The sequence below is a fragment of the Dermacentor silvarum genome, chromosome 1, assembly GCF_013339745.2.
Source record: "Dermacentor silvarum isolate Dsil-2018 chromosome 1, BIME_Dsil_1.4, whole genome shotgun sequence".
NCBI classification, from domain to species: Eukaryota; Metazoa; Arthropoda; class Arachnida; order Ixodida; family Ixodidae; genus Dermacentor; species Dermacentor silvarum.
In genome coordinates this window covers 211,090,100-211,111,556 of record NC_051154.1, presented here as the reverse complement: position 1 = coordinate 211,111,556, position 21,457 = coordinate 211,090,100, and the positions used below count along the sequence as shown (strand labels likewise).

Sequence of the window (21,457 nt, the reverse complement as noted above, 5' to 3'; positions counted from 1 at the left end):
ACAAGCTACTAGCTGCGTTTCCGGAGTAGATAACGTCCGCCGATGAATCGCCAATTAACCTTGAAGCCGCGAGCCTCGGCAGAAACCGCACTTTGCCGTCGAGCCGCCTTGCAAGGCAGACGCCGCGTCGGCGCCTGTGCGTGGCACTGCTAAAGTCACTGGAACCTGGAACTTTGAAAGTACCGCAACCGCCGGAGCGAGCGCAGGCAACACTGTGCGGAAAAGACGAGCAGCTCTTCCTCGGGTTTTCTAGACTTGCTACAGTGAAGAACAGCACGATGGCTGCTGCAGTGGGCCCTGTGAAATCCACAAACAAAACCGCATTTCGTTTAGCTAGATACGATGTAAATTACAAGTACAGTAGCCGACGGATTTTTCGGACTCCAAAAATTCGGACTTGTTGGATATTCCGGACTTCACAGATGTACCGGCATGATTCCCATAGAGCTAATGCATTTTCGCGAGCGATTTTTCGGACGAATCTAGGAGCCAATGTTCGATTTTCCGGACTAAATCGCTCGCTCCGAGCCACGCTACCCGATCTTGGAGGCCGCCATGTTGGATTTTCTGCTGGCTTGGCTTCCAGTGCCCCCCTGTATAGCCTTCAAGATCGGTAGCCGCACGCTATCCCCTCGTCTCCGAGGCCATGCCCGCTCTTCCTTGACCACGAAACGTTCTAAAAAGCTCCACTTGCTTTTCTTCCTTTTTTTTTGTTCGGTCCGTACGCTGTGTGTGGGTGAAAGCTTGCGAGGGTCAGCCAGCAACCGCAATTTATTCTCACGCACGCGAGAGAGGAAGGCGGCTGGAGGCGCGCACGGACTTAGTTTGCTCACGGGGCACGAGGAGAAGGCGGCGGAGACGGTGGGGAGTTGCATTCTGCTCTTGCGGCTGCCGACGGAGCTGCCGCGCAGGCACCGTAACCGTATCTTGAAAGCGATCTGCTATGTGGCCGAAGTGTGCGCCCGCGATCTGCGATGGGTACAAAGAGCGTGCGCCGAGTGCCACTAGCTTCGTATGCGCCGTTTTTATTGCGTTAGCAACTATATGGACACTTCAACCGGATTTCTGCCGTCGGCGTCGCCGTCGCCGTGAGGTTCCCTATAGATAAAATCTTCGCCGCGCGCCGTATGCCCGAGCGGAAGCGTGCGGGGACGCGCGCTACCACGGAGAGCGAACGCACTCAATCTCCCACGCGCAAGCAAGGAAGCGGGAACCCAGCGCCGGAAGGAGCGGGGGGGGGGGGGGGGGGGGGGGGGGGGGGGGGGGGGGGGGGGGCGCACTTTTACTCTGCCAACAACCGCGCTCGTCGCTCGCTCGCACCGTCGCTTATCTCCACACGGCTCTGACCTTTATGCGCCGTGCATTAGCCGCTCAGTTTCCGTTGAAGCGATAGACCGCACGTACCTTCGCCCGTTGCTGCGGCGTATGCGCTTGCTGCCAGCGTTTTGACAGCCGTTGTCTGCAGTCATTCAGTGTGATCTATTCATGTTTGTTTGTGCGCGCTCACACCACGCTTGTTCAATCAGTTAGTAATAGTCGGGCCACATTTTCCAACGCACGCTACACATGCAATGCTGCCCGGGTCGGCAGTGCAGCGCTACAGGTGTGTCCCTTCGCACGCGCTGCCCACGGGAAGCGCTTCTCATCAACACCACCGTTTCACACGCGCCTTCTCGTGGTCATCGAGTCTCTCTTCATGTCGGTCTGCTTACGCCGCAGCACACCTGCTTACTTAATCAGCTCATGTTTACTACAATTCATATTGCTACCAAAGCCGCTCACCTCACTTCGTATGACATTGCTGTGTTGCTATCGCATTCATTGCTTCGCCCTTAGGGCGAAGCAATGACATTTTTTTTCGACATTTTTTTTCTTTTTCTTTTTCGACGTTCGTGTTGAACCGAGAGAATACACAGCGCGAAGGTCAATATGCCCGCGGTCATCGAGCGAGATGTGTTCATGTAACCTGTACGCACGTGACACCGTGCTTATTTAGTTAGTAAGCGCATATTTACAACTTTATACGGCCGATAAAACTAACATCCTTACTTCGTATTGCTGTCTATTAATTGGCTATCGCAATCGATGCTCCGCCTTTTGGGCGAAAGTGCGACATTTTTCTTAAGCCGCTCTAAGCCTCATACTTTTTTTCTCTTATGGGGGGGGGGGGGGACTGAAAAATCGACTGCTCGATTTTTCAGTCCCCGCGAAGTCCGGAAAATCGGTTGGCTACTGCACTCGGAAAGTGAAGCATTCAACTGTGCGCCACCCGTTCTAAATGCAAAGCGATCCCGATGCTCGTGTGTCACACAAGATTTTTTTTTCCGGATGACTAGGTATCAAGCGCTGCCACAAAATCGTTTATACGCGTGGTTATCGCTTTCTAACGTGGCTACTGATTTAACCGCGCACGAAATGTTTCATACAGACCTATTTCTACGAAAATAAACGGTCCCTGACTGCACTACAAGAAAAGGGATGCTAAAACAGAATTAACCAGGTCATGTTCGTGTTGTTTTAAACAACACACGAGAAAATGTATATTTTAATTTTCAACATTGACAGGTCGATCGATCTTTATTGCAGTGGTTTTCTCACTACACTTTGTTATTTTTGACACAGCCGCCCGTATTCCGTCGCTCTTCGAGCCACATTTTGCTCGGTTCTGCATATTTCTGAGCATCTCCTCGCTTTGTTTACTCAAGGCAAACAACAGTCTTCAAAGCAAATGCGCGAACAAGCTTTTCCATCACATTATGGCATTTAGGGAGTTCGATGAAATACAGCAAGGAGCTTCTAAGCTTTGCGATATCAACAAGTTCACCAAGTGGGAGTGAACTTGTCGCTCTTTATCCGGTGCAGCCAGAGATAGCACGGCACTTGCTGTCGCTCTTTCCACTTAACTGGTATCGCGAAAAGCGCTTTCCCGGACTCCCGGCGGTTGCTGCACCCGAACGTGCAGCACCCGGGCATTCCCTTTCGTTTTGTTTTAAGTCTACGAAAGTTACATATACACTAAATTATACAAAATGCAAAATCTGACCTCGTTGATGACTCGTACGCGCGGCGCGGCGTGTGCGAGCGATGTCTGTCTGCTTATCTCCTCCGGCGCGGCTTAGATCCGCCATCTATAGTGGAAAATGATCACCTAACGGCAACTGACCAATCGGCGGCGCGGCGGCTAATTAGAGAAAAGGGCTGCGGTACTTTCCAGGTTCCAGTGACCTTAATTGGGACGTACGCGCTAGAGCTTTCTCGTCTCCTGTTTGCAGCTAAGGTTGCAACTAAGGCTCGCCCTATTGTCACGTTGAACGTTTTAATTCCCCGGTGGTGCAATTGGCGATAGACGTCATCAAATCCGAGACTGTTTGGCGCAGTTAGGCGCAATTTTCGTCGATTGTATCAGGATGGCGCAGTAAATCCCAATTGGCGCACTTTGGCGCAGTTGGCGCAGGAGTGGAATCACTGTATAAGTAAAGATTACATGATGATGATGGTGTGATGATGCACTCAGTTCTGAAAATTGGTAGCTGCAAATCAAGATGGACACGTTTGGACAGGATCCAACTAGTATATCCCCAAACACATTTCTTTCTGAATGCTTAATTTCTTGCTAAGTGGCTCACGAATAACAAATTCTGAAGATGATCACAATGGAATGGGGAAGATGGCGATGAGTACGACTACAAGACCAGGTGAATGTCTCACTTATCTGATCAGTGATAAGTCAACTTAATGTCTTAGTTTTCACAACATTTCAACCTTTTCATACTGTCTATGATTTTGTCAAATGCTGGTCCTAGACTCTTAAGCAAGGCAGTATCAGGCTTCGTACGGAACATTTGACTCAAAGTTCAAGGATCTCAAGGAAACTGAAGGCCAAAATTCAAGGGGAACAAACATTACTCGTACACATACACTGAAAAATAGCGAAATTGCCTTTTTCTTAGCTGCAAAAAATTGCAGTGAAGAAAAAGAGGAGAAAAAAAGAAGCTGCAATTTCTTGCGACTAAGCGGCTGCTGAGTTGGACGGATACTTCAAGCTCTTCAGGTTGCTTTTCCAAGTTGACTTTCCCATTGTAATGATGTCAATCGCTTTCTGGCATGATTGCATATAGTGCTGTCCCAAATGCAGCCAGATACTCGTTGTGTAAAGCCAAATGACAAAGATTTACTTTACACCAGGCACTTCTACAGCCTAGGGCTTGAAAATAGAGCGATGATGGCTGAGGTGTTTTAAAAGACTAAATTATGGGCTTTTACGTGCCAAAACCACAATCTGATTATGAGGCACACCATAGTGAGAGACTCCAGAATAATTTGGATCACCTGGGGTTCTTTAACCTGCACCTAAACCTAAGTACACCGGTGTTTTTGCATTTCACCCCCATTGAAATGCGGCCACCGTGGTCGAGATTTGATGCGGCGACCTCGTGCTTAGCAGCCCAACACCATAGCCACTAAGCAACCACGGCGGGTCCGACGGCTGAGGTGTGAATCAACTAGCAAAAGAACAAAATGATGGCAAGCCTTCTGCGACCGATGGCGGCGCTGCGGACGACACTCCGGTGACGTCAGTTGGGGGATTCGCCTTTATCGTCTGCTACACTCCGGCTAGAATAGCTGCATTTTCATGCATTTGCTTGTGCTCCGATTGCGTGCTTGCATAGCATGGCACTCTCCAATTACTGTCTATTTTTTCCGAGTGTTAGCTTTATAAATGACAGCGTTAGGAAAACAAGAAAACATTGTATATTTAACGTATCTTCTATATCACCACCTGATGTGGTAGCCCAGTGACTATGGCGTTGCACTGCTAAGTTCGAGGTTGCTGATTTGACACCGGCTGCGGCGGCTGCATTCCAATGGGGGTGAAATGCAAGAATGTTCACGTATGCTTAAATTTAGATGCACGTTAGAGAACCACAGCTGGTTGAAATTAATGCGAAGTCCTCCACTACAGCGTGCATAATAATCATACGGTGGTTTTGACACTTGAAATTTAAGAATTTAATTTTTTTTAATAAAAAAAAATGTCATATCACCAACATCCTCGCGAGCAGGGACTCAGTCTCGTGACTCAGCCCTAAAACATCGCACGGAGCGAGTAAATGAGAGTCTACGCAACTTTGGGAATGAAGCAAAATCAAAGGGCCCTATCGCAAAATTTTGCACTGACATTGCATTGTAGTTGAACCAAAAATTTCTCATTTCGCTCATAATTCTACTCTCTCGGTGTTCAGTAAAACTCAATTTTTCGCTGACAGGTGGTATATCTCGAACATTGGTTGCACCACGCTCTATTGTGTTTCGCAATCACCAAGCACTGTGTACACTATTTTCTTGCAAGTGATACTCATTACCACTTTTTAATGCAAAAATATTGTCTGTTTAGACTAGCATAAGACTATTTCTGTTGAATGGACTTTCAGACTACCGGAGACCACTCGGAAGATATCACTTTAGTAGCAAAAAAAAAAAGAACCCACACACAGGAACGCACACCTGTGCACATTTTATTGCGCATTGGTACGTGTGCCCCCCCCCACCCTCCCCTCCACTTTCTTGTGTGTTTAGCATTCCAGCTACTCATTCGCTCAAGTACTAGCAAACAAAAACTTCTCAATTTTCTTGTTTTAGTTTTAAATCCATATGACATGCTTAAAGAACAAAGTATTATAAAGGAGATTTATTGAGGTTCGAAGTGAGAGCCGGTCATAGGATGAACCGAGCACAGTCCTCTTGCTCGAGCTTCTGCTGCGCGCTTGATGCTGCCGATGCTGCTGACTCTGCGCCGACATTCGTCATCTTCCTTACAGTATATTAAAAATGGTGATCTAATCAATGGTTGTCACTTGTTCTTATAGCACTAATTATCATTGCTGGATGAACCTCACCCATAAAATGTGCTTGCTGCCCACAGCAGCTGGAGTAAAGAAAATAAAAAAAAAGTGGGTACCGGTCTGGGACAGTGGCCTTGGTAAACTCGGCGGTAATGCAGTTCCACTTAATGTGAAAGCTGGGGAAGTGCGAAGCAGTGATTCGCTGGTGTTTACCTTGTGTTGATCTTGTTTTATCTTGTGTTTAGCAATCCAACATCCGTATTGACACCTGTGCTAAGGTACAACTGGTGGGAAACCGCCACGCATATGGAGCCAAACTAACACATGGAGCCAAAGCCAAGAAGCAATTTTAAAGAATTTCTGTTAATTCTATTAATGCTTGATTATTCCTATCTTTTTACATTATTCTGCATCATGTTAATTTATTTTGAACCGGTTTTGATCCATTCTGCATTTGTTTTGAACCTATTTTGAGAACTTGTTTTTGCGTGTGACCACGACGACATGAGATGACATAACAAGATTTTCACGAGTTTCTGCTAATTAATGCGCTTAATGCTTGATTATTACTATCTTTTACATTATTTGAATCATGTTAGTTTATTTTGAACCGGTTTTGATCAATTCTGCATTTGTTTTTAACCTGTTTTGAGAACTTGTTTTTGCGTATGACCACAACGACATGAAATGCCATAACACGATTTTCACGAGTTTATGGCTAATTAATGCGCTTAATGCTTGATTATTCCTATCTTTTACATTAGTTTTAGGGATGGGCGAATAGTGAATTTGAGGTTCGAAGCGAATAGTCATTTGGTCGAATAATTTCGAATCGAATAGTTCGAATAGTATATATTACATATTACAGTAAAACCTAGTTAATTCGAATTTCATGGGACCGGAAAAAAAATGTCCAAATTGACCGAATGCCGAATTATCAGGGTATCTGGAAAACAATAAGCAAATGCTTACTACGTCAGCACGATTTTATTAGTGTAATGGATGAGCTAATCCTTTTGCTATTTTGCACAAAAGCAGTGCGGAAGCTGCAATTCTCGTTATCTCGTGACTGATTGGCTCTCGCAGCGGCGATCGAGGCCTCGCGACTTCCTTCGCAGCACGGCCGCGGCACGCGCCATCATTTGCGACATGATTTGCACTACTGCGCGCACATCCCGATTATTTTTTCGCCAGTAAGCTGACCGCCAACAGATCGCACGTCCATTGCGATGTAGCCAGTGCTCTTCATCCTCTAAGCTTTGCACGGAGTCAAACCGAAACAACTGTTTGTCACAACCGCGGCCGCTGTCGACGCGATTATGAACAGCGACTTTGCGGTGCTTCGTACGGCCACGCTAGCGGCAAAAACATGCGCGGCAAAAGCTGCAGGAATCGGGGGTCTTGCCGTGCGAAATGAGTCTCAAATTTCTGCGGCAAGTGCCACTTGCCGCGAGATGAAGAACCAATCAAGAGCGACGAGGGTGACGTCACGGAGCCATGGCAACTGGACCTCCGCCGCTCCGCACCGGGTTGTCAATGGACGATCGTTGTCTCTCGCGGTTCTATGAAGGGATTTCTGGACGCTGTCTGATCGCACCCTTTTCGCTCAAGGTGATTCCGCGTTCCGAGAGCTTGCGAGATCATATCGCGCTGCCATGCGGCGAGACGCGATTGCCACGGTGGACTTCGCAGCAAGGTGCTGACGCGCGCGTTTTTGTCGCTAACGCGGCCGACGCGCGCACCGTCAGAACGAAACTACCGTTCGCTGCAACAACTGCAGACGAAATTGCGGTCGCTATCTATGTGATCACGGATGCCCACTACGCAGCTTTTTAGGCACACAGCCGACGCGCGTATTGAGTCAAAACGAAACTACTTTTTGCTGCAACCACTGCGGAAGAAACCGCGGCAGCTGTCGACGCGATCATGGATGGCGACTATGAAATCTCGCGGCCAACGCGTTATGCGCGACGGTAAACGCAATAAAGGCACAAATAGGCATCAAGCGTTCCGTCGTTGCTGTCATTCACGTACGATTTCCGCTGATGACAATGACGATGCAGACTCCGCCGCTTCGTTTCGGTTGTACGCTAGCGCCGTTTCTGCTCTTTTGCGTCGCACATTTCTGGCTCTTTAATGCAAAAACGTATAGCCTTTGAGATTTATGGTTGATGTATGGCAGCCATGACATGAAGCATAGCCTCCGAGATGGGTACCAGCCGTCCATGGCTTTTGGCTGCCTATTCGGGAGCGCCGAATAATTCGAAAATATTGAATACCTGAATTCGAATCGAAGTGAATAACGAATATAGAATTATTCGATTGAATATTCAACAATACCGAATATACACCCATCCCTAATTATTTTGAATCATGTTAGTTTATTTGGAACCGGTTTTGATCAATTCTCCACTTGTTTTGACAATGTTTTTGCATGTGACCACGACATGAGATCACTTTACACGCCGACAGCCCGGGCCACTTTGCACTTAAAGAAGGGTTATGCTGAGCTGACTAACATGCAGGAGCAAGCTATCACGGTGGAAGTAATCAAGATTAGTTAAAATTATCTTGTCAATGTTAGCACCGCAGCTACGTAAGACTACGTAACTGTTCTGTCCACTAATTTTATCCGCCTTTTTATTAGACGCTCCAGACCACATTTTGCATCAACGCTGCAAAAGCAGTGCATGCAATGACCAGCTCGATTTCTGAGAATGGCAGCAAACGTCCTTTATGATATGCTTAATGCGATGGGCAGCAACAAAATTGGACCTGTGGCCAAAGGAGCGGGCGACCTAATATGCAAAATGTGCTGGGCAGACAAACACAGTATTACAGCACAAACACAGTAGCTGAAGACCAAATGCTGCAGTTAATCGTCAAAAAGGGCTGAAAAATCATTATGAGTGCACCACGACAACAGAACAGCAATGACGAGAAACCATCGCCGTACAAGCACTTGTACACACGTGCATGTACTGCATTAGGAGCAAACCACACTAAGTGTGTTGATGATGGCGATTCCACTCGATATTTTGCAGAAAATAGTGTCCTGGAACATTCCGTATATACTGCTGAAACCTGCAGCCTCAAATTTCAAAAGCTTAAGCAGAGCAGGTCGACCGATAGTGCCAAGTTGCCTTCACGTAGGAAGTAAGCATGCAGTGCGACAGCGGAGTCCCCCCTCTGACGTCACGCGCGAGAGGGTGCCACTCAAAGATCTTGGAGCTAAATGTGCACTGTCCTGCGGAAGGGCTAGGAACATCATACGTTGGCAGCCTCCTATAGTTTCTGCAAGCGTTTCCTTCTGGCCTTAGGTGTTTTGCGTGCATGATGATCACCCTACGCTTTGGTGGCATGGCACCAGCAGCAGCAACACATCTTCAGAATTCATCTGAGGCACACATGCTTGTAGTGGTTGGCCTCAGAGTATGGCACCACGTGTAGATGAAAATATTTACAGCATTGTACAGTGTAGACCGCTTATAACATGAGTTGCCGGAGTCGCGAATATCTGCACTATAAGCGGTACCGCACTATAACCAAAACAACGATTTTCAAGCCCTGCACGTATGCAAAACGTGTAGACCAAGAATGTAGACACGCTTGTACGTACTATCGCGTGCACATCGCGATTACGTTTTCGCCAGTGAGCTGGCGAAAACATAATTGCGACGTAGCCGGTGCTCTTCAAGCTCGACAGCTTTGCACAGAGTCAAAACGAAACTGTTTGCCGCAACCGCTGCGGAAAAAACCGTGTCCGCTATCGACGCGATTATGAACGGCGACTTTGCGGTGCTGAAGGCACGCGCCCGACGCACGCTCCGAGTCTGGACGAATTAAACTACCATTCTCGATCTGCAACACCTGCAGTCGAAACTGCGGTCGCATTCTATGCAATCATCGATGGTGACTATGCAGATTTTTAGGCACGCGGCCAACGTACATACCTAGTAAAAACGAAACTACTGTTCGCTGCAACCACTGCGGAGAAAACCGCGACCGCTATCGACGCGATTGTGGATGACGACTACGCAGTTACGAAAGCCCGCGGCCAACGCGGTGTTATGCGCAGCGGTAAACGCAAGAATACAGGTTTTAAAGACACAAATAGGCTCGAAGCGTTTTGGCGTTGCTGTCATTCACGCACGTTTTCAACTGATGCCTGTGACGATGCAAACTCCGCCGCTTCGTTTCGGTTGGACGTTAGCACCGTTCTTGCTCTTTTGCGTCGCACATTTGCGGCGCTCCTCGAGCTCCGAAAGTAGTCTGAATTAACCGGTGTGCGGCCAAATAAGTCCGAATTAACGAGTTTGATTGCATTGAATAATGCACACGCCAGCCGAGGGAACGCACCTTGTTGAGAAGCGTGCTCGCTGCCGCCCTTGTCGGCGAGATTTTCCCGCGGAAGATGCATTATAATCGGTATTTCGTCTCATGCGGCTGCACTGTAAGCGGTATGCGTATACATGGAGTGCTATGGGAAAATTAATGGGAGTCTGAAAAGACCACACTATGTCCGGTCCTGCACTATAAACGGTTACGTTATAAGTGGTCTATACTGTATCTCTATAACACCACACCATCGATGTGTGACGCAAGCTTGGTTGTGGCCAAGTCGCTTGCACGCGCTGTTTGAGATCAAGCTAACGTGTCATGGGTGGGGGGACATCCGCACTTTTTTCTTCTTTCCATTTTGTTTAATTTCGGGTTTGAAAGGCAGAAACAATCTATTAAAAAAATTTGACATGTGGACCAGGCAGTGGCTACGTAGCAAGGAGTAGAACTAAAGCAGGTATGGCCTGGATTCATGAGTGAAAGTTTGCCCAGGAGTGTGGCACCTAAACCGCAGAGTTTACCATACATATTGTTACGGAAAGAATGTCAACAAAATGTGTGAACAGTAGCCAAACAAGTGCTTACATACTTAAAGGTGCAGACCTTACACGAGAACATAAAGCAAACTGACACAGAGCCACCTTCAACAATGCTGTAGTCCACACCACACGACCTCAAATCCCATCATGTTGCTTAATGCAGTAAGCATTTTTTAGATAGTGCATACCTTGTATTTACAACAAGCTTTTGTTGCTGGATTATGAGGGTCCGTTGTAACAAGCTTTTGACTGTAGTATTCTTCTTAATAAGGCCAGGGTTACAACACATGACGAAATGATCAGTGTGTTTGTTCATTCAAGAGCAGCATTTTGTTCTATGTATGTAGTTGCTGTGCTTTTTGTTTAACTCTTTCCGTACCGCACCCGTTGGGCATTGTTAGCCCGCCATCAATGGTCTGAAACACTGCTTTTGAGACCTTCCGCGCCGCTCACAGACACACTGCGCTATCGGATGTGAAGGAGAACTAGTATATTTTAGTTTTCTAAGTGGTTACTTTTTTCCCGCGAGGCCGTGATTTCTGAACACGCTTCAAAGTTTTGCGATCATCAAAGTAGAAAGCAAAAATGGCTGCTCCAAGAGCGGCGCACGTGCTTCTAAAGACTGCAGATCTCGCGATTCCGCTGCGACTGCGGCTGATTTTATCGATGGATTGAGCAGCAGCGAGTTTGAGGATGCTGCTTTTTCGTCGGACTTTGACTCTGAGAGCGACGACGACGCAAACCAGCCTGGAACATTGCCGGCCGCAGCCTGGCACGCCAAACTGTAGTGCTAGCAGTTAAATTTTTGTAGCGGCATACCTGTGCAATGAAAAATTTTGATTTTTTTTTTTCGGGGATAGTGCCGATTAGGCGCCAATACATTTTGTATATCTCATCAGTTTTGTTACGTTTTTTTCTCAGTAGATACAAGCGTGTCTTTACAAAGTTTGTTCCATATTATCCCACAATCTTAATTTTAGCAATTTATATCTTTTTTCATTACATATATCTTGTTAATAAAACTTTTATGCATGAAATGTGCATTCATTCTGCTTTTTGTTTATGTATTACACAAAATATTGAGTGCAGTAGTTCCCTCAGGAAAAAAAAAATCTGGCATAACCTACAATAAAAAAGAAAAAAAAAACCTATTTTCTCCATGGTAGGGAAAGAGTTAGAGCGATGTAAAACAAAGCATTTTTTTTCTTTTTCACTGACTAATCTTTTGCAACATTTCTCATGCCATATCTTACTTTGTTCCTTAATTACAGCAGAGTACAATTAAGGAGCTAGAATCTATTTATAAAAGATGCATCTTTCAAAAAGTTTACAATTCTGAATGCTTTCATTTCAGAGTCCTTTTGCAGGAATTGTTTTCATGTACACCAGAGATACTAGACAGTTTTAGTTTAGCGTTTTTATGCTCCGCTTAGCTGCTGAGCGAAGCGGATGCGCAAATGCGCATGCGCCCTCTGCTTAGCCGCAAGCGGGCTAGTGGAGCAATAAACACGGTCCGCTTACAAGCTGCCTAAGCGGAGCGTTGCTGCCGTATTTTGCTAGCGAGGATGGTCGAAGAGTGCGCGTGCATCGAGGCACTAGTCGTGTGAGCGCGAATGACTAGTGTAATACACCTCCAGCTGGTTATTTAAGGAAATAAAGTGAACAGCACAGCTAACAAAAACGTCGCCAGCTCATTGGCGTCAGAAAGGATTGGATTGGATTCGGAATGCAACCTCGCAGGATATCACGTGGCGTTCATCCCAAATCGACACTTCATTTTTCACTCGATAAAGTGGACCGGTAACGCATTACAAGCGGCCCTCTAGATACTTCATGAACAAATAAGTTATATATAATCGTCTTACTTAGTAAAAGTGACAAAACGGTTTTGTATTTTGTTTCACTACGCTGAATTTGGCCAGAGAGCGCTGCAACTACCGAAAGGTCCGCTACGCTATGCTAAACGCACTACTAAACCGTGAAAATCACCCGCCGCTCCGCTGTGGCATAGCGGGGCAGCTCGGAGCGGAGCGAACCATAAAGACGCTGAACTAAAACACTCTACTGTAAACTATGCACACCGAAGGGCATGAATGTTAAATTCAATCATGCATACAACAATTCTAAACAAGCAAAAGACTACAAAAGGATTACCGAGACTACAAAGACCAGCCTATATTACAACACAAGAAAAATGTACTTGAATGCTGGGTAGCGATGCCAAGACAGTGCAGAAAAATGTGTTTTGTTTCGCTATTTTGTGTTAGAACATGAAATCAATGATGACTATACCTAAAATACGAGATGGCTTTCTGTACCTTTCTGTCTGAGTCGCAGTAATGGCAAGAATCAGCGTGTCAAATGGTGAGCTTAGCATAACTACATTTACGGTGTCTTGAGACACTGTGACTGCACTACAGTAGCCGACCGCTTTTTCGGACTTCGCGGGGACTGAAAAATAGTCCGAAAAACCGAACAGTTTGAAAAACTCGCGCAACCCCCCCCCCAAGAAAAAAAAATATGAGGCTTAGAGCGGCTTAAGAAAAATGTCACAGTTTCGCCTAAAAGGCGGCTCCATCAATTGCGACAGCAAATCAATAGACAGCTATACGAAGTAAGAATGTTAGTTTTATCAGCCGTATAAAGTTATAAATATGTGCTTACTAACTAAATAAGCACGGTGTCACGCGCGCACACGTTACATGAACACATCTCGCTCGTTGACCGCGGAAACTTGTTAAAAAGCTGGAGCGAGAAAGCGCGCCAGAAGCAGCGGGTAAATTGACCTTCGCACTGTCTATTCTCTCACTTCAACGCGAACATCGAACCAAAAAGAAAGAAAAAAAAAAGAACAGGGCATACGAAGCTACGGGCAATCAGCGCATGCCCTTTGTACCAATCGCAGATCGCTTTGAAGATGAGTCCCCGGCAGGCACTCACTTCGGCCACATAGCAGATCACTTTCAAGATACGGTGCCTGCGCGGCAGCAGCCGCAAGAGCTGCACGCAGCTCCCCACCGTCTCCGTCACCTTGTCCCCCCCCATGCCCCGCGATCGAACGAAGTTTACGCGCTTCCGACCGCTTTCCTCGCTCTCACGGGATGTCCATTGCCGGCTCACCCTCGCAAGCTTTCACCCGCACACAGCGTACGGCGCAACCGAAAATAAAAAAAAAGAAGAAAACAACGACTGCTGAGCTGACAAAAAAAAAAAAAAAGCAAGTGCCCCTTTTTGGAACGTTTTGTTGGCCAAGGAAAAGCGGGCATGGCCTCCGAGACAGGAGAATAGCGTGCGACTACTAATCTTGAAGGCTGTACAGGGGGCCACTGGAAGCCAAGCCCGGCCAAGCCAGCGAAAAATCCAACATGGCGGCTCCCAGGATCGGGTGCGCATGCATGCGCACGCTCGCAGGAGCGAGCGATTTAGTCCAGAAAATCGAACATTGGCACCTAGATTCGTCCGAAAAATCGGCCGCGAAAATGCATTAGCTCTATGGGAACTCTACAGCACATCTATGAAGTCCGGAATATCCAACAAGTCCAAATTTTTGGAGTCCGAAAAATCCGTCGGCTACTGTAGACGACTTCTTTGCTGCTTCCCTAGGTTGAATTTTGCTTATGTATGCGATGCACAGGATGTGAGAATAGCTTTAGAAACATGGGAACAAAAATCTGAAATATTTTTTTGAGAACAATGTTTTCTTTTGACCCACACAATCATAAAAATAGGCATGACAAGGCATTGCCACTGTCTCACGCTGTCCTTACAGCATTCAATAGGTGACTTACTAAACACATCTCTAAATGAAGCCACAATCAATAATTGAGATGGCATTTGATGCTGAAACAAGCAGTGTATGCTAGAGCAAACAAGGCAATGTCACCACATGCATACAATTTTTCTGAGTGAATAAATGCTACAGGAAAAGAATTAAACTCCGATGGCACAGATGCCCACTTGCCTCATAAGGTATTTCATTGGTGTTCTCTCTGTTCATAATGAACAGCTTGGCAACAGCCTCATCAGGGCCCAGCATCACTCTTGCCAGCAGGGGGTACTCATCATCTTGCATCAACCTCCGTTCTTATCAGCAGTGGGCATCATTTGCAATAAACAGAAACGGTGGACAACCATATAGCAACTGGTGTTAACACAGTCCTTCAATGTCAACTCCTCTAATGAAATTACAGTGCGACGTTTGAATCGGAAGGAAAACTCTGCTCCTTAGTTTGTGTTTCATGTATCTGTCCGCAGTGCCTGGTGAGTGTGTTTCTGTTTTGTCAACGGCGCAGACACGTGAGAGACACACCGCGTTTTCCTGGCGTGCGTGCGCATGCATGATTTGCGAGAGAAAAATCTGGGAACTGTACATAGGTACTACGGACGCAGACACATTTCCGTTCGTTTGTCCTCAGCCGAGCTGCACTACGTGACCGTGGATAAATACTCTGGAATAAGCTCTCCCTCCATTCGTCTTTCATGGCGTAGCACCGGTAACGGTCACAGCATCGCGTCTGTAACTGGGAGATCAGTAGCTCGAATGTGTGTTCGAACATTTTTTTAAAAATCTGCATTATTATATATCATTTCGCCCTTTCATTTCTGCAGTATTTGTTTTTTTGCCTATGCTTCACCACCAGGCCTGACACGGAGGATTCCTACCAAGGGGAGCGAAGCGCTGCGTTGGGAGCTTAGGTGGATGCCGCTTTAGCGGCCACAGACCGATGAATAATGACACAATGTTACAGTTCTCTACCTATGCTTCACCAGCAGGCTTGATGCATAGGGTCCCTGCCAAAGTGAGCGTAAGTGACCCAGCGTGAAGTGCGAGGGTGGGTGCTTAGATAAATGCCGCTTTAGCGGCTGCAGACCAATGAATAAGGACACGTTTTTACAGCACATTTGTTGTTTTGTATGCTTCCCCATTACAGACTATTGGCCTCTGTGATGCCATTTCAACACAACTGCCAGTTCTCACGTAGTGCACATTACCATCAGCTAATGACGAATAAAGCAAAGTGTGTACTCCTCCGCAGTACCTAGGCACAGTTCCCAGATCTCTCTCTCACAACTCGCACATGCACACAACCGTCGAGCAATGGTGACGCAGCTCTTACGGGTCTGCACTAATGACAAAATGGAAATACGCACCTGACGAACACTTTATCAGCTTTCACCTTTAGCTGCACAATGTCTGTGGCACACCCCTCAAGCACAGACTTTTCATAAGTCAGGCGAAAGGGAGGGTTGCCTAAGCAACATCTAAAACCCAATGTTTTAGAAATATTATGCAAATGCTTCATGCCTCTTTCTTTAACCCACAAATCATCAGTTAATAACACACTGCAGTTTCCGGACCTGCAACTTACCTTAACAGACAAATATCTGTGTTGGGTTTTTCCTACTCATGATAAGAAATACCCTTGGTATACAACTTTTCACATTCTTAATGCACATTAGTGCAACATGCAATAAACAATCTCGTTTCCTAATTCTTGCAAACAGGGCCATTAAACTCATTCTTTCATTCCAGTTTTTCATTTGGTTCAGTGAAAGTTGTTTATTAGTCCCAGTTCAGTTCTGTAGTGAGAAAAATAACAGCTCATAATGGTCTAAGAAGTTTAATTCTGGGATTTTATGTCCCAGAACCACAGCATGATAATGAGGCATGCCGTAGTGGGGGACTCCGGATTAATTATAACCTCCTGGGTTTCTTTAACATGCACCAAATGCACAGTACACAAGCGCTTTTGCATTTCACCCCCATCGAAATATGGCCGCCGCAGCCGTGAATCAAACCCACGACCTAGTGCTTAGCAGTGCAACGCCATAGCCGCTAAGTCACAGCAGGTCAATTCATAATGGTTGATGCGGGTTTGTGTCATTGCATTCAACAAAAGTATTGTTTTTGGCCCCTAACTCAGGTACACTTGCTTGCATTGAAAACTTTTAAAAACTGCTTAAAAGGAAGTATTGACATTTATTATTAAAATTATATTCTGGGGTTTTACGTGCCAAAACCACAATATGATTATAAGGCACACCGTAGTGGGGGACTCCGGATTAATTTCGACCACCTGGGATTCTTCTAACGTGCACCCGATGCACAGCACACAGGCTTTTCTGCATGTCGCCGCCATCGAAATGCAGCCACGTGAGGCCGGGATTCCAAACCGCGTCCACGGGCTTTGCAGCGCAACGCCAAAGCCACTACCCCACTGCAGCGGGTGCATTCATCATGCTTTATGTTGTGTAAGCAGCAGCTTATTGTCCTGTGTAACCACAGAAAATACATAAGATCTATTTCAATGCTTTTAAGGTTTCCTCTAAAGATGTCCTTGCTGAAAGCCCACTGAGGCTTTTAACAAAATTTGTCGAAGTCTGTCATTGTCTGCAGGGTACAGCTGGTTCCTTCATTGGCTGTCATTATATTGCAGCAATACTGCATTAAGTGAGCGTCCACTGGAATGTGTTGCCTCACCACATTGCCCAGGACAATGTCTCTGAGTGAACAGCAGCTGACTAAGCTGCAGAAGGCACACAAGGTTAAACAGAAAAAAGATTGTGTGATGCCAGGACACTAAAGTGGCACACTGCAATGCAAAGTGCAATTCAATTACTGTAGGTATTGTTTTAATATACCCACTGCTTCAAACTGTATGCATACCTTGTGTCTATACTAACAGGTTGCAAGGAAATATGCTGTGAAGCACCTCTTTAGATCACCAATGTAGTCAAAGTGAACACGGACATAGGAAACATACTCTCCTATCAGTGGTTACTAAATCTAACAGAAGCCTCTGCCAGACAATAGTTTATTTAACTTTCTCAAGATGCCTGGCTAACTGCAACAGGTAAAATAAAAACACATCAGTGGAGCCACTTTGCAGGAGACAAGGCCACAAACATAGAGAGCGTAATCTCTTTGAAAAAACTTTTACTTTTTTAAATTCTTATATACTGGCTTTCTTCTGCAGAGAAGAAGCAAATTAATGATCTACTTCAGTTCCAGTTCATGCAAGAAGAATGGTCGTTACCAATTCTGTTTTCTGCCATGTTTCAATTTGAAACCCTGCTTGTAAATAAATGCTTACATACAAAAGAACAAGAGATTACGATACCTCCAGTGTCACGAACAACATAGAGGGCAAAATCTTGAGGTGAGTTCTCCACTTTGAATTTGTCCAAGAGTTGGTTAATTACTTCTGGGGCATTCACAAGGCTTGTCACCCAGACACTGGTCACACTACCATATGCGGGAGTGAACACGCTTGTCTGCAAAATATATATAGAGAGAGGAGAAATAAAACGCACTGAGAAAATGTGCATTGACTTGTATGTGCACATCAAACAGGGGCTCAGTCATACATATAATTACATCACGAATAAATCAAAGATCTCATGCTACCTTAAGATCTTTGTCCTGCTTAGTCTAATTATAATTACAGTCAAGTGCCTCTATAACAAACTGACTTGTATAACAAAGGAACGATTCTGTCCCGGTTCTATTGCGAGCTGTGTGGTGCGCGACCTTTACACACAGTAACCTGTCTAATGAGAGATTTGGGAGGGCCCAAGCATTTCGTTATAAAGGCGTTCGACTGTACATTGGATAGACTTGTATACAGCTCCGACCACAAATACTGTAACCGCTTATAATGCAGGACCGGATATAATGCAGTCTTTTCTGACTCCCATAGAACTCAATGTACAGTGTAGACCCGCTTATAACGTAACTCATCGGAGTCGCGAATATCCGCATTATAAGTGGTACCGTACTATAACCAAAACATTTTATTTTATTGCCCTTGGACGTTATACGGACCCTCGCAGAGACAGCTACGGCAGCTAAAAATGCGCCTGGAGTGTCCATATAATTGCTATCGCAATAAAATCGTCGCCGTATGCTGTATGTGCGACTGAAAGCGTGCGAGGGTGAGCCGATGATCGCGTCTCAATCTCGCACACGCAAGGGAGGAAAGCGGGAAGGAAGCGCACTGTCTTCCGTCGCGTGCAAGGCTCAGAGGGGGGGGGTGTTTACTTTGAGCGCGCACGCCTGCCCGCAGGGGCCACTGTATCTTGAAAGCCATCTGCGACGGGGGCACAGTCCCCCGTGCACTGTGTTGCACTGTGCTTGTGCATGTGTGACACCATGCTTGTTATTGCGCAGAGAGCCGCGGCGACGGATGTGCTTTCGAGCGCTCCCGCCATTACGTCATTCTATCCGCACTTCGTGTGGAATGCTGGGATGTGTGGCCGGCGCGGCTTGGTGTGCCAGGCAAAAAATATGAACGGAGCTATTCACGCGCCAGCAACGTTGGAACACGCCCGATGGCACGAGACATGCCGGTTGATCTCCACCATGACGTCGCGGAGCTCGACGTGCGCACTCTCGTTACGTTGGAGTATATCTACGGCTTGAGGGGAGCGCTCGCCGTCTCCGCTGACTGCCAAACTTCCAGGCAGCCGCACTGTAACTGGTATTTCGTCTCCCGCAACTGCACTATAACAGATACGTGTATACATGGAGTCCTATAGGCACCGGGCGGCCGTTGTAAGCCGCCAGCGGCGCGCCGGCGTTATGCTGGGGCACAGCGCCGCGAACGGCAGCTGTCGGAGCACTGGCATGTGAAGCAGACGACGGGACGAAGGCGCTCGGTGCTTCCAGTGATTTGCCACTGCGGGTTTTAAGGACTGACGCACCGGAAAACGCATTTTCGTGTGTCTGCTTTTGAGAAAGGTCGTCACCTGTACGAGGCAGATCACATTCGTGGCATCAAGTAGTATATAAAGCAGAAAACGAGCGCAAATTGCGATGCAAATGCACCACGCGAACGGAGCTCCGAGGCAAGCTAAGACATGGAACTCCAGCAGTTATATTCCAGCTGTTATTTTGCTGTGCACGTTAACATTCTCGCGTATTTAATCATGTAAATAGGCGAAGAACACAAAAATTATGGACAGAAAAAAAAATAGGAGACATAGGTCTTCCTTATTCTGTTTCTTGAGCTGCTTCGCCGATCGCACATGTGTCAGTCGTTCTCTGTCCGTTGTAGTTCTTTTATCTTTGCAATGCTTCCCCATTCTTAATTGCTTATAAACTAGCCCAATCTTCAGTCACGGCCCATTTTATATAGCTTAGCGCGACGGGAGCCGACGGTGGCGGCGAGTGTGAACACGCCACTGAGTTGGCGTTCGCCGTCGATGCACAGCACAGTCATGTGCCGGACGCAACCAGAGTTGGGAATTGCTAGGAAGGCAAATGTACATTAAAAGGAAGACTGACACACTGATAAGACGGCAAAATGACTACAAATCTGAGTGTTCGCCTTCGGTTCCCAAGCTCCGGAGCCGTTACACTGCGGAGGCGAAGACAGGCAAGTGGGACACGAAGCTCTTGCGTATGAGCGAAGCTCTTGCGTATGAACAGCTCTTTTATTAACGTTAGAACAACTAGACTATACGAAATCAGCGTCGGAAATGTACAGTGCCCAGCGATTGAGGCGCTGGCAGCACGCGGCTGCCGCCGTTTTTTTTTTTTTCTTTTCGAGCCACAGGTGCGCGCCGTGGGACCAAATGCAGTCATAATGCGTTACGAAGGTTCTCGCTTTCACTCTATACCACAATGCATCCGTTTGGTGTCCCCAGCGCTTACAGTCAGTGCAAAATGCGCTGGCGACCATGCGATTCGAGTATCGCGTTTCAATTGTGAGCACTGAACGCGCTGTTGCCTATATACAGACCGCACATATACAGACTTTCCGCCTGAAAACGCGATGCCGCGATGAACAACGATTGAATTGAATGGCCTAACCAGCTTCAGTCATGTTTCAGTAACTGTTGGTGCTTCCAAAAACGCAACATGTTTGATCAGACGTGGTTTCACGGCAGCTCCAGCTGCGCGCGGCCCGGCGACACATGCCATTACTTTCGCGGCGCCGCCGCATGAAGGCGCCACCGGTCCAAATTCATCCCGCGCCCGGTGCCTATGGGAAAATTAACGGTAGTCTGAAAAGACCGTACTATATACGGTCCTGCACTATAAGCGGTTACGTTATAAGTGGTCTATACTGTATATAAACACCGCTCATAGTGGAGCCACGCGAGACGAAACACCGGTCATAATGCAGTTGTCGTAAATTCCCGCAGACAGGTGAGGCAGCGAGTGCGCTTGCGCTTCTCAATGAGGCGCGCTGGCGAAGGGGAGAGCGATGAGGGCAATGCAGAGGAGGAGGAGGAGACGTGAAGCGAGCAAACAAAAAGTGGCGGCAGGGTGCTAGCTTAGCAATGCATAGTCCACACGGAACGCATGCGCATTGTTGCCATTTTGGCTTTTCAGTTTGTGTGCGGAAAGTTAATACAGTCACCGATTGATATTTTTGGCCATGGACGGTGCCTCAAAAATGCCCGAATATTGGGCGGGCCAGAAAAATGAATTTCGACAATGAATCAACTTGTTTTTTACAGCTCCAAGAAAAATCGGTGGAGACAGCGAGTGCGCTTCACGTTCGGCCGCCGCGATACGCATTGTTGCAAAGAACAGACATTGTGCATGCGACCTTGACTCCACAATGCTGTCAGTCTAAACTGTGTTCAGCAAATTCATCAGTTCGGAACGTTGACCACACGCTAGCTTTCACCGTTCCTACCTAGATGCAGATACAAAATGTTTCCATATGTTTTCGCAGCAGTTGCCGACTGATCGCCCACAAACCCAGCTTCATGCGCCAGATC

General features: G+C 46.7%; 1 protein-coding gene across 1 annotated transcript in view; it reads right to left on the bottom strand.

Annotated features, from left to right (window-relative positions):
• The window catches only part of LOC119436732 (ras association domain-containing protein 4-like), a 51,584-nt gene that overhangs the window by 13,183 nt on the left and 16,944 nt on the right, over positions 1–21,457 (bottom strand). Inside the window, 2 exon segments of the mRNA XM_037703712.2 lie at positions 14,685–14,806; positions 17,845–17,998. Coding sequence (XP_037559640.1) covers positions 14,685–14,806; positions 17,845–17,998 — 276 coding nt within the window.